This window comes from Streptopelia decaocto (genome assembly GCF_964273445.1).
Source record: "Streptopelia decaocto genome assembly, chromosome: 6".
Classification (NCBI taxonomy): Eukaryota; Metazoa; Chordata; class Aves; order Columbiformes; family Columbidae; genus Streptopelia; species Streptopelia decaocto.
The window spans coordinates 31,550,431-31,564,736 of NC_138660.1; the positions used below are offsets into that span (position 1 = coordinate 31,550,431).

The 14,306-nt window shown below is 42.1% G+C and overlaps 1 protein-coding gene across 1 annotated transcript in view; it reads right to left on the reverse strand.

Moving 5' to 3' along the window:
• The window catches only part of DYTN (dystrotelin), a 54,675-nt gene that overhangs the window by 31,574 nt on the left and 8,795 nt on the right, over nucleotides 1–14,306 (reverse strand). Inside the window, exons 9-14 of the mRNA XM_082055769.1 lie at nucleotides 11,609–11,754; nucleotides 6,716–6,884; nucleotides 4,932–5,002; nucleotides 2,915–3,074; nucleotides 1,214–1,694; nucleotides 505–651 (exon numbers count right to left, since the gene is read on the reverse strand). Coding sequence (XP_081911895.1) covers nucleotides 548–651; nucleotides 1,214–1,694; nucleotides 2,915–3,074; nucleotides 4,932–5,002; nucleotides 6,716–6,884; nucleotides 11,609–11,754 — 1,131 coding nt within the window. The 3' untranslated portion in view covers nucleotides 505–547. The remainder of the gene's footprint in view (nucleotides 1–504; nucleotides 652–1,213; nucleotides 1,695–2,914; nucleotides 3,075–4,931; nucleotides 5,003–6,715; nucleotides 6,885–11,608; nucleotides 11,755–14,306) is intronic.

The following is a 14,306-nucleotide window of genomic DNA, read 5'->3' on the forward strand; positions in this document are numbered from 1 at the left end:
GTTTTTCTAAAGGAATCAAATTCCTTTAAATGTTCAAAGCATCTTTTTCTTTAAATGTGAATTCAGTAGTTTGGATAAATATGAATATGTAAATACCAAGTATTGAGAAGTCTAACAGTTAAGAACTTAATCCTTCCTTTAGTCTAAGAAACATTGATGTGATAGAAAATACATCACTGAAACCAGTTGACTCAAGCCAACTCTCATATCAAAAATAAATGTTTCTGAAGCACAAGTCATTACCAATTATATAGCAGTAAGAAAAGAGGACAGGGCAGGACAGCTGTGAAAGCCAGTGCAATATTAATGAAGACATGCTGATTTTTATCAGCTGGGCCAACATCTACCACACTGGAGCTGGAAACCACCAATAGAAAAGGAACATTGTTCTTTAACAGTATTTATGGTTCATGGTGAAGTTAGTAAATGCAGAAATCTGTTATGCTGAGTTATTACAATGCAACATTTGTGACACTTTAAAGAATCTGACGTGGCATCAGTTACCTTCAATAGTTCAGTGGAGCTGTAAAGTGAATAGTAGTTTCCATCATTTACATGTTGGTGACGTTACTTGGTTGATGAGGTCACAAAAGGATCTGCAAACCCGTTCAGCTGTAGAGAAGAACTCCTGCTGCAAAGCAGACTCTTGAGCTGAAAAGTAGAACAGATTTTAAGTCTTTCAGAGAATTTGGATGATGCCAGAGCCCTCAAAAACTCTTTATAAATCTCTAATTTAAGATAACCCTGTAGAAACAGCAGCTTTTTCCATCACTCTCTTTATTACACCCTCATCATAAAACCTGAGGCATCCTGAGTGTTGAACAAAGGCCTGCTGTGTATGACCATTGATTACCAAGGAATTTTGTACTGCTGGAAGTCTGCCTGGGACTAGAGCCACAGTTACAGTGTCACAGAAGTGGCAATGGAAAAGATCTCCAGTGGCCTCATCAGTATGTTTGCTCCTTCATTGACTGGAGACTGATTTCCTCTTACGCGTGTTGACTCGTCCTGTTTCAAATTATTCAAATATTAGGGGCTAGAGTCCACCTCACCAGAAAATGTTCTGCCTTACCCTATAGAGCTGGAATACTTCCACAATGGCAAAGGCAAGATTCTGAGTTTCCTCTGAGGATTAAATTATTATGAACAATATTACAGAGTAAACTGGATGAAGGTGAGAAGACAGTGTCAAGATAACTGGGAGAACTTATACCTGGTTGGGCTCGGAGAGACAATGCATCCTTCAGTTTCATCACTAGCTGCTGCAGTTCCACCTCCTCACTGATTTCCTTCTCATCAGGTGGTATCTGCACTGCAGTGGGAGTAAGAACTGTTTTTCTCTCAGTGCCACTGAGGGAATTTTCTGTCAATTCAGCCAGATACATTTGATTCTCTTTTGCTTTTTTATACTGTCCCATAAAAGGTCTGTCACTCTGCAGGGACACTGACTCCAGTGGGTCTTCTGAGAACATAAAGTCCACTGCAGTGGGAACCTCAGGTGTCTGTAAAGGCTGCGTTCTATCTGCAGAGTTGGAGGGATTCAAAGATTTCCAGTCTGCACATGTTCTGGAAGCAGGCCTTATCCTGGCAGGACTTAACCCACCCTGCATTCTTCTTTCCAGCTGGAAATGTGGATTTCTTGGCATCACATTCTGACACTGTGTAAAAGGATGCTCTGATGACTGTAACATCATCTACAATAGATAAAACACAGAAACTATGTTGTGAAAATAATTGATATTTTGGTTTGCTGATAGTACTAAGATAAGAAAATAATTTTGGTTCAGATTTTTTTTATTTCTGTTGAACTAAACCAATTCTTTTCAGAAATAAAAAAACCTTGTGTTTGAGTTGGGACAAATCTACATGGCCATTTTTCCCACAATTCAAATCTGAAGACATTGGCTTTACTGCCATTGAAAAGTGGGAATAATAATATTCCAAGACAAATTTGCAGGAAAATTTTTCTAAAAATATTAAACTAAGGGAAAGATATGTGTATATTAAGCATATATCAAACACGTCACACCCAAATTTCAAAACTAGGTCAGTTGTCAGTGCCACAAATATACTTCAGGTTTTCTGGACAGAACTATGATGGCAAATACCATCCACTGCGTGAATGCTGAGTCTGATGTAACTGGGATGCACTGGGCAGTTAATGGCGTGTGTGCAGCCATTCCCACATGCCATGGACAGGTCAGTGTCACGGCACATACACAGGATGGTATGACAAGCCAGCTCATCCTGGACGCCACATATAAGTGATATTAAGCTAAGTGTGCACTGCAGACATATCTGGCTTTTCTCTATGTTGGACTATCCCTGAAAAACACTCTAAACGCAGCATTACAGAAAATGCTACAAAAATGCTGTAGGTGACAAATATGTATGAATTCCATGTGAAATAAGGCCTTTTTAGAACCTCAGAGATACTTGAAATTAACAAGAGCCAATAAAAAAAAAAAGAAATTAAAAATTTTCTGTAAGAGGTCTATATTACATCCCAGTATGAGACAGCAATTAGGAATGACAAAAGAGTATTTTATTTATTCAATGCCAACACAGGATTCTTCTCTAAAGAAAAGACTGAAATGAAGTATCTAACACTTCTATTGGAAAGCATTTTCTCATTCTTATTGAAAAACCCTCTCATTATTTTCACTGCAGTAGTATCTAAACATCCCAGACGTGGATCTCTGTGCTAAATGCAAAATATATACGGAATGACAAGACAATCCGTGCTGCAAAGAGCCTATCTGCTTTCTCTGGAGACAAGAACCTAAGATGACAGAGCAGACAAGCAGAAGGTGCACAAACTAGTATCAAGAGTGCTTGTCTGCAGGACAAGGAGTAGTTAATGTTCAGTAGCTGCCCAGAACTGAGAAGATTCTTGGTATATTTATCACTATACCTTTACTTCTTGCTTCATTTGCTGCAGCTTCATTTGCAGGTTTTCATGGCTTGCTCGCAGTCTTTGGAGCTTTGCCTCTATTTTGCATCTTTTGTCTTCCTGGCAGCTGTGAAGAAATTGCATTTTATCCTTCCATTGGCTGAACTGCTTCTTCATGTACCTGCCAGGAACACAGAAGCATTTTGCTGGGTCATGCAAATACAAGAGGAAAAGAGTTCACATTGTAGCACAAACTTTCTCTGTCAGTTAAGGAAAGTTTTGTCAGCTTTGGGGTGAGAGGCCAGTAGTTCAGGAACTGGGTTGTATTCATGGAATTAGCAAGAACAGGAGTGTTGTAGATGAAGAAAGATATGAGCTGAGAGGAACTGTGGCCAGGACTGGGCCTTGCATCTTAGAGTTTTCCCTTTCTCACAAAGGTGGCTGCAACAGGACAGACATCATAGCAGTCCCTCTGTGTAGAAGAAAACTACTTATGGCAACACCTTGACCTGCCAAGGATTCCCATCATTTCCCCTGGCAACAAAGGAGTAAAAGCAGCCTCTCTGCCCCTTGGACTGAGTTGCTACTGCTACTCTGTGCAGCTTGTTTGATGATAACATTAGTTTATGCACAGGTCACTTGTCTTTGAATGGAAACTGTGACTTTTGCAATGAGAAATGCCACCCTTACATGCACACCAGAGATTTAGAAATTACCTACTCAGAGCACAGTATGACATAACTCCCACCTATTTCTCTGTTCTAGGGTTGGGATTTATCTAAGAAGTTAGGGTAGAAGCACACCTGAGGTGGAGACAGACAGAAAATCTTGTTAACATTACAGTAATAAAACAAATGGTTCATATCACACAGCTGAAATAGTTCTCTCCCTTGCTTAGTTATATTCAGAAGTTCATCTGATCCGCTTTATTTTGGGTATGCACTGGCTGACAGACAAGAGCCCCATCAGTTTCACTGGAATTATGGCAAGAATAGAATAACAAGTCAGACCATTTAAAATTAAAATTAATATTAATCTCCCTTATAACAGCATTTAATGGGTCTTTACTGTAAAATGCTGACTACCTTCAACAAACTCAGAGCCCGGTTCTCTGAACAGGCACATAAACGCTGGAAGTTAGTCCACAAATAAGAACAAAGAGCTTCCCATGAGTAATGTCATTCATTCATTCATTATATGATAAGCAGCAGGTCAGAGGATGATGCAGTATTTCAGAAGCAGGTTTCCCAGATATCCTCTCACCTATTGCTAATCTAAACTAAAGCTGAAGATCTTTACCATATCTCTCTATTTTCCCACGTGAAAACAGAAAGTGAGGTAAGGGAAACTGCAGTTGTTTTGCCCTTGTCTCAGAGTGCACTTGTGTGAATTTGGATCAGCAACTGTACATTGACTTTTTAGAATGAAACTAAATGGAAACAGAGGGAACTGAACAGACTGAAGGAAAAGAAGATACTATATTCAGGATCACATTCTACACTTTGCTGTAATTCCATTGGTTTCAGTGGTCACAGACATCATTATATCTACAGCACATTCATATATTCACAAAAAGGAAGGAGGGGAAAGCAAAAGTGAAAGAAAAAGACTTACAAGATATTTATAGAAAGATATTCTACCTTGATTTAAAAACTTCCTATGAATTATGAAATTTGTTTTGATTAAGCCCTTTTCAGAGAAAACTTTGAAAAAGTACACTATTCTGATATTTTTATGTGAATGAACATTCTTTCCCTTAAAAATGACTTTCAGAAATATAATCTAACAACTGCAGAAATGCAACGAACGCCAACCAGAATGTTTTGCTTTCCCAAATTTTTTTTTCCAGTCATCTCCACTTACAATTTTTTGTTGCTGAGTTTCTATTGTTCATCCCTATTAGACAGGATTTAAAAAAAAACACAAAACAACAACCAAAAACAACACCTCAAAAACTCTGAATAATTTGTATTCTAGCTCTTCACTGGAGCAGCATTGCCCACCAGTCTTCAGTTATTATCCTACCGCATTTACCTACCTGCTCTCATTGTGAATGCTTTTGATGGATTCGTGCATTTTTAACACATCTGCTTCAAAAGAAGCTATCACCTATTAAAAAAAAAAAAGTATCTGTTTGTAATATTATCAGCAATAACATTTCATTTTCTATGCAAATTTTGCTATAAGAGGGCACAGCACATTTGGGATTTGGTCTGTTTTACAGTTTTACCAGTTAACTATTTTATTGAACTGATTGCAATCAATTGATGCATTAAAGTATTTCTAATGGCTATTAGAACGGACTGGAACATTTACTCTAGAGTACAAATTCTTTGTTCTGCAGCAAATTCTAAGTGTATGAGAATTTGTTTTGTTTTCAATTAGGAAAAAAACCTAATTCCCTAGAATTTCTGCAAAATGGAATATTCTGATTTGGGACCACCCTCTCCCAAGTCACACCACTGCTTTGGGACAAGAACATGGAGTGAGACTGGATGTAAAAGAGAGAAGAAAATTCCTGATCTTTGGATGGAAGGAAATAGTCTGTGGGCCACGCAGGGGACAGTAGGAGGACAAGTCAGGGGGACAAACACCTTCCAGGAAACTGCCATAGAACTATGGGATAAGGTGGGTTGGAATCAGGGCTGCCAGGAAATTATGAGACTAGGATCTGGGTTCCTGGGACGTTCAACCTCATGGATTCTATTAAAAGCCCTAACTGAACTGACAGTCTGCATCTATTTAAGCAACATTGAAATAATCTACACCGTAAATGTTGGAAATCAGTATAAAACTGCTCAGAAAGAATTCTTAGCCCAGAAAGAAAATGAACAAGAGAGCAACACATGTGACAGAATCCCACTACAGGGATGCAAGTCCTGTCTTGCTGTCCTCTAAAACAACAAATGCCAGCCATCAAAATGACACGCTTAAGCAATGTCTGCCTACAACTTCTCCTACAGATATGTGCTGGCTGGCACTATACCTCAAGCTGGGCAGCAGTCCTAAAAGACAGGTCTTCCAAAGGGCAGCACAAGAGAAGCAGTCAAAGGATTGACTTGACATGCACAGGCTAGTCCTTAGTTACTGCACCCTTGGCTTCTGAGAACAACAAGGTAAGTAGATGACACGAACTGGTTTGAATACAACCCAGTGTTCCCTATATTCCAAGTATGTGCAGAGTTACCAACCTCTCAAATGAATACAGAAACAAAAAACTGCTATGTAATTATTTTTATCTATACTTTTCTACCCACTCCTCTAGCATTGTTTCTATATAGGGAACCTGGAAATGGATTAGTGGAGAGCTTTTATGCATGAGATATTTTAGTTGGAGTGGACACCACTCTGGGTTTATCCTTAAGAAGGGCCCATTCTGTCCTCTTGCTATTGCCATGGTGACAAAAATGGCCTGAACATAATAAGAAATAAGGCATTCTTCCTTGACATTTGCTTGCAGTAGGAGAACATGACAGCATATTTTACTGTCAGAATAGAGTGATGACTCCAGTCTTAGCCAGGCTTTAATGTGCTACTCTCAGACAACTCGTAAAGAAAAAAGAAACAGAGCAAATATTCTTACAAATACTTCTACAAGTCACGGAATATCAAGGAGTTAGTTACTAATCTTGGGAAGGTATAAAAATCAAGCTTCATTAAGTTTTCAGATTGCACAGTTTTTTCAGTAAGTGAGAAATTAACAGGAAGGTGAAACTGCCCATTAAATTTCTTTTTCATTGGTAATTAGAAGGCAATTAGATAGTTAATTTGGTAGCTCTTCCTCACAGCTTTAGCACTATTACAGCTTCATGTTTTGCTCACCTGAGCTTTCGTCTTGCCTTGCTCTGGTATCTTGCTGTTTTTCTCATCCTGTTGCATTACAGATCTGTTTTCAGATATGAACTTGGGTGACTCCAGGACAGGTCTGTCCACTGGGAAGGACAGGTTTTCAGGTCCAGGTGTTGGTGAAGCACTGAGTTCTGCAGGGAGTCTGTGCACCAACAGAGAAATATTGAGTAGAGACAGGTTTGAGCCTTATATGGTTTTGGTATTGTGACAACCTTGAAGCACTCCCCCCATGCATAGCAGAACAAAGACCTTGTTATGCCTTAAACGTCTGGGTTTTGTTACTTTGGGAGGAAGAGATAGATGACACCTCATCTTTCCCGAAGTTTTATGGCCATGGAGGCAGACACCTTGGAAGATAAAGACAATTAACAGTGTTGCTGTAAAAGGTCTCATTGCCTAATTGGGATGATAGAGATGAACCATCTGTCGGGCAACCAACTACAAGAAGAAACCACGAACCAACAGCTACCCCTGACGGGCAAGACAGCTCACTTCTGGTCAATACCATGAACTTTCCCCTAGTTTGAAGACCCCAGACCCATTTCCAGAAGAGTCTTCCTAATTAGCATGAAGAGCGAGCAGAGGGAGGAGACCTGTATGGCTGGTTTTATAAGACTTCAGTCCGGATAGTGTTACGTGGGAAAGGTTTATCTCGCAGGGGCAAAAGGATGCTGGGGCAGGAATTAGCTGGGCTCATTTGGAGAGCTTTAAACTAGGCTCGAAGGGGGATGGGGTTGTAGCTGGGCTTGTCCCAGTCAGGCAGCATTCTAAAACTGATGAGGACCGGGTGGCCTCCTACGCCCCTAGGGAGAAATCGGTGTGCTCTGCTCACTCCCTGAAATGCCTGTACACCAATGCGCACAGCATGGGGAATAAGCAGGAGGAGTTAGAATCCTATGTTCAGTTGTGAGATTATGATCTGGTGGCAATTACAGAAACATGGTGGGACAGTTCACATGACTGGAATGTGGTCATGGATGGCTATGCCCTTTTCAGGAAAGACAGGCCAGCCAGGCGTGGTGGTGGAGTTGCTCTCTATGTGAGAGAGCAACTACAATGTACTAAATTCTGCCCAGGAGTGGAGGAGGAGCGAGTTGAGAGTGTATGGGTCAGAATTAAGGCTGGCAGGGGTGATACTGTTGTAGGTGTCTATTACAGGCCACCAGATCAGGCTGAGGAAGTTGATGAGGCCTTCTATGGGCAGCTGAGAGTGGCCTCACAGTCACAGGCCCTGGTTGTTGTGGGTGATTTTAACTTCCCTGATGTTTGCTGGAAGGACCATTCAGCCAGCCAGCCACAGTCCAGGAGGTTCCTCCAGTGCATTGATGAGAACTTCCTCATGCAGATGGTGGAGGAGCCGACTAGGCAAGGTGCACTGCTGGACCTCATCCTCACTAACAAGGAGGGTCTGGTCGAAGCAGTAAAGGTTGAGGGCTGCCTGGGTTGCAGTGACCACGAGATGGTGCAGTTCAGCATCTTGTGTGGCGGGAACAGAATAGCAAGTAGAATTTCAACCCTAGACTTTAGCAGGGCTAACTTCGGCCTTTTCAAGCAGTTGCTAGGGGAAATCCCATGGGCAAGACTGCTTGAAAGAAAAGGGACCCAAGATAGCTGGACTGCATTCAGAGATTGCTTCTTCCACGCTCAGGATCAGAGCATCCCTACACGTAGGAAGTCAAGGAAGGGAGCCAGGAGGCCTATGTGGTTGAATAAGGATCTGTTGGGTATGCTCAAGCAGAAGAGGAGAGTTTACAGGTCATGGAAGCAGGGGCTGGCCACTTGGTAGGAATATAAGGCTGCTGTTAGAGGATGTAGGAAGGCAGCTAGGATAGCCAAGGCCTCCTTAGAATTACAGCTGGCGAGAGGGGTCAAGGACTGCAAAAAGAACTTTTTCAAATACATAGCAGATAAAACTAATACCAGAGGCAATGTAGGCCCACTGATGAATGGGGTAGGTGCCCTGGTGGCAGAAGATACAGAGAAGGCAGAATTACTGAATGCCTTCTTTGTCTCTGTCTACTCTGCTGGAGGCTGTCCTGGGGTGCCCTGTACCCCTGAGACCCCAGATGAAGCCAGGTCAATGGAGGAGTTTGCTTTAGTTGATGAGGACTGGGTTAGGGGGCAATTAAATAGCCTGGACATCCATAAATCCATGGGTCCAGATGGGATGCATCCGCGGGTGCTGAGGAAGCTGGCTGAAGTCATTGCTAGACCGCTCTCCATCATCTTTGCCAAGTCTTGGGAAACGGGAGAAGTGCCCGAGGATTGGAGGAAAGCAAATGTCACTGCAGTCTTCAGAAAGGGCAAGAAGGAGGACCCGGGTAATTATAGACCGGTCAGCCTCACCTCTGTCCCTGGGAAAGTAATGGAACAGCTTGTCCTTGGTGCCATCTCAAGGCATATCAAGGATAAGAGGGTTATTAGGGGCAGTCAGCATGGCTTCACCAAGGGTAATTCATGCTTGACCAACCTCATAGCCTTTTATGAGAATGTAACAAGGTGGATGGATGATGGCAGAGCGGTGGATGTGGTCTACCTTGACTTCAGTAAAGCCTTTGACAAAGTCTCCCACAGCATCCTCACAGCTAAGTTGAGGAGGTGTGGTCTAGACAATAGAGTAGTGAGGTGGGTTGCAAACTGGCTTAAGGAGAGAAGCCAGAGAGTGGTAGTCAATGGTGCGGAGTCTAGTTGGAGGCCAGTATCTAGTGCAGTGCCTCAGGGGTCAGTACTGGGGCCAATATTATTCAATATATTCATTAACGATTTGGACAAGGGAATTGAGTGTACTCTCAGCAAGTTTGCTGATGACACCAAGCTGGGAGGAGTGGCTGACAAGCCAGAAGGCTGTGCTGCCATCCAGCGGGATCTGGACAGGCTGGAGAGTTGGGCGAGGAATAACCTGATGAAATTTAACAAGGGAAAGTGTAGAGTCCTACATCAGGGCAAGAACAACCCCAGGTTCCAGTATAGGTTGGGAAATTACATATTAGAGAGCAGTGTAGGGGAAAGGGACCTGGGGGTCCTGGTGTACAACAGGATGACCATAAGCCAGCACTGTGCCCTTGTGGCCAGGAAGGCCAATGGCATCCTTGGGTGTATTACAAGGGGGGTGGTTAGTAGATCAAGAGAGGTCCTCCTTCCCCTCTACTCCGCCCTGGTGAGACCCCATCTAGAATATTTTGTCCAGTTCTGGGCCCCTCAGTTCCAGAAGGACAGGGAGCTGCTGGAGAGGGTCCAGCGTAGGGCAACAGAGATGATTAAGGGGGTGGAGCACCTCCCTTATGAAGAAAGGCTGAGGGAGCTGGGGCTCAGGAGCTTGGAGGAGACTGAGGGGTGACCTTATTAATGTTTATAAATATATAAAGGGTGAGTGCCACAAGGATGGAGCCAGGCTCTTCTCGGTGGCAAACAACGATAGGACAAGGGGTAATGGGATCAACCTGGAACACAAGAGGTTCCACTTAAATTTGAGAAAAAACTTCTTCTCAGTGAGGGTGACAGAGCACTGGAACAGGCTGCCCAGGGAGGTTGTGGAGTCTCCTTCGCTGGAGACATTCAAAACCCACCTGGACATGTTCCTGTGCAACCTCACCTAGGCATTCCTGCTCCAGCAGGGGGATTGGACTAGATGATCTTTTGAGGTTCCTTCCAATCCCAAACATACTGTGATACTGTGTGAAGTTCTCCTTTCTCTCATTGCTACCCAAGCATTAGGTAAGCAAGCCCCCAGAGAATATCAGAGAAATCTTGGTTGCTCACAGAGGGATTAAATTACAGTAAAAATGAAGAAAGTTTTTCGTGTTGAATACAAGTGAGGAAATATTATCAATGGAAAATGTTTTGCATTCCACCACATTGTAAAAAACAAACACTGAAATAGTATTCTCTGTGAGAATCATTGTAACTACCTTCCATTGGTCTTACTGTATATGAAAAAATGGTTTCTAATAGCAATGTACTTACCTAGCAGTGTAGCACAATCAAGTTGTATAAATAGATTTTTCTCCTCCTTCACACAAGCATGAAATTTATCCTTTTAGACAGGAGTGACCATTCTTTCCTATTTTAGTCTCTCTGAATCCTCATTTGGAGAACAAATGTGAGATGCAAGAGGGGTTGCTAGGTCTTTATACAACTAGGAAGGAATCTCACTCTTCACACGTTTGTAGTGCTTATTTCACATAATCATTCCTTTCAGTTTCTACACCTAAATATCAACTAAAATCTCAGACCAAGGAAGGAACAACTATAGGGAAAAATCACAAGATGATCTCCAATGCTCATTATTAACCAATGTGATCAGCGGAAACACAGTAGTGAACTCACACATTAACTAAAGGCACACAAAACAGAACTGATCTGAAAGAACTGGAATGGTATGATCAGCTACTCACTATTGCAAGTAGTCCCACAGGACTGCAATTCAGTGGGACTTGAGTAGAATAACTGTCAATGAACGCACTGTGGATCACATGTGGAAAGTACTCACAGTTAATTTCCAATGAATTTGTCACAGAGAAGGTGCTTAAATACCCCTGAAATTGTGACAGGTACAATATTTGCAATGCCTGACCCTAGAATGAGCATAGGAAATGGCATGGAGAGAAAGAGATCGCATAAGGAAGGAAGGAACGCACAAGCATGTTATATTTTATAAGACAACTGGTCATTAGGTTGTCAGCGCGGTAATCACAGTTCAGCTACAGAACAATGTGCAGCAACTTCCCATTTATGCTTTCCCTTTTTAATGGAAAAATCATTACACAGTGTCTGTCATAACAAAATCACCCATTCAAAGGACATAATCAAGCAATATCCCACAGCCTGACATACTATTCAGAGACTATAAACTAACTGGAAACTCACAAACTCTTTTTGTGAGTAGGGAAGTGCCTTTCCTCCACTATCTCCAGAGCCCTCCTTCTCTGAGCCTCTTTTCTTCTGCAGCGCTCTTGAAACAGGTTGTTCCTGATGGTGCGAAGAAAGTACTTTGCATTCACCTTTGCTGACATCTATTGGAATGAAAGATAACAAAGAAGGGAGTGAATTTTCAAACAGGTTGTGCCCAGAAGTAGACACTGTTCAGGGCAAAGGAAAGACTTAAAAAAAGCAAAGGTCCACCTCTTCAACAACTGAAGAGGTTAATGGCTGCTGTCTGGTCCCAGAAAGGGAGTTAAAGTGGATGATGATGCAGGATCACAGGCAAGAATGACTCTAATTCTGTTAAGTAAGCAAAACACTCTGCCTGAGCCAAATTCAGGCAGCCTGGAAACTCTGAATGCAGAATTTTGTCAGTTGCAACGGTTAAGTTCACAGCCGCAATGATAATTCTGCCCACCTAGTATCTAAGTTCCCTTTTGACCAATGGAAATAAATAGTTTTATACTTGTATGAAGTGTTAACAGATGGAGTCTTCTGTGCCTCACGTCCTCCTCTTATACGATACAGTAAAAAACACACTTCCATTTGTCACAGCTGTGTCAGGCTCAGGTACAACCACTAAGCTCAGTAGCTGTATTATAGCAGGACACAAACCAGTTCTGCCCCAGGACTGCCACGGAACATGGGCTGAGTCCTGACAGACTGAACAGGAAAACACAAAGAAAACATACAGCATGCCTCCTGGTAATTTCTCAACCTGGTAATAACATTACCACAAGGTGTCAGCACGGTAAGGAAAAACATTGCTGATATTCCAAATCCCCACTCGGCAGCCCACTCTCTGATACAGAAAATGTGACAACTTACCCAGCCAAGGACAGCATCTGCTAAGAGTGGAAGGTATGGGAAAAGTGGCTTACTACTGATTCTTTTATGTCCCATAAAAGGATATCAAAATGGTATCTGTCATAGTGAGTAGCTTATCTTTTTGATCTTGGTATAGATTTTGGCCACAAAAGTAAAATTTACAGGGTTAGTGTTAGAGTAGGGTTTCACAAAGGAAACTGAAGTTCAGTGATCCAGTTGCAATATTGCAGCAACAATGTGGGAAAGCTCAATGTCGAACAGTACAGGAGAAGAAGGAGACTTCATTTTAAAACAAAATCTATTTCACTGACATACATGTGTCCAAATCATCTTTCCAGCATTCACACACCAAGGTGTATGTATACACATGATGTGGCCATGATGACTTACAGTGATATGTCGGACAAGAGATGTCAGTTCTCCCTAAGCCTTCGGAGTTCCTCTCAGTGTGACCATGTGCTGTTTTTTGTATGTGCCTTTAGCTCCTTTAGGATCCGGCAGTGACTATGATCTTTTGTCTCCTCATTTGGGTGTCTTATAGGTATAGGTCTAGTTCTTAATGTTCATATCATCATCTTGTGATGGTATCTTCAAAAGGCAATGTGTCCTTTGTTTCAGGCTACCTTTTGTTTTCCTGATTTGTTTGTCCTGAGCAGCTGTGTATGGAAGTGCTGTGATCTTGCTGATCAGCTAATCTAGGCTGCACCATCTCCTGCCTTGTTATATCCCTCCTGCCCTTCCTTCTGGTGCTTCCACATCCACATACTCCCACTTATTCTCCATTCACACTGATTTTAATGTCTCCATTCGAAATTTCTACATGAGATAACTTGCCATTTGATTCTCCTACTTTCTCACAGACAGAGGACAATGAAGACTATTTGGAGGAATTAACATCTATCTGTTATTTTTAATGCAGATATTGAGCATCCAGATACAGTTTCTCACAGTGTTAGCAATAGGATTTGGTTTTCAGAGAGGAGTTGAAATGGCTACAGTTTAGCGTTCCCCCAGACAAAGGGTGACTGCAAGAGCAGTCCAACTAATGTTCTTTAGTTTTGGTGCAGACACTGGCTACCCAGATATCGTTCATGTTTAGTGCAGGGTTTCAGGATGGAGGCAATGAAGTACAGCTTACTAAGGAAAATTTCATGGGTACTTTTCAGCTCATTTACTGGAACAGGAGGAGATCCTGTTACATATATCCACAAAAAAGCCTGTCTGCTGCTGTGTGTAAGATCTGAAATCTCCTGCTCAAAGGAGAAGATGATCTCCCAAACACAAATTCCCAGGATTAACCTTTGTCATTAGTGTAATGAATGCACAAGTTGTCCCTGTAATGGAGCCCAGGTGGGTAAGCTTAGCTGGACCCATGCTGCCTCTGTGCAGCATCTCTAACTGACAGAGATAAATGAGTCTAAAAGGTTTACAATGCAGTGGAAAAGATCTGGAATAAGTGAAGTTTCATGCAGGTGTTTTTACAACTTTAGGATGAGTTAACTTCTGAATGAGTCTGCATTGGGGCTGGGAAAAAGGAGAACTGGGACACTCTGAGGGCTCTTTCCACATTTTAAGGATGATCTGCAAATGGCAAACTTGCCATAAAACTCCTTAAGAAGAGGACTTACTTCATGACATTTCATGGCTCTATTCAGTTATTTCAGAACAAAACAAAACACTCCTTCTAAGGCCAGAAGCCCCCTGTTTCCCTTTGCCTGACTCATTGTTCCCAGATTAATAATGCTAATATGCCATGGCCATTATGGCTAACACACACATAATTTCATAATCAACGTAGTTCAAGAGTCTACTGCCT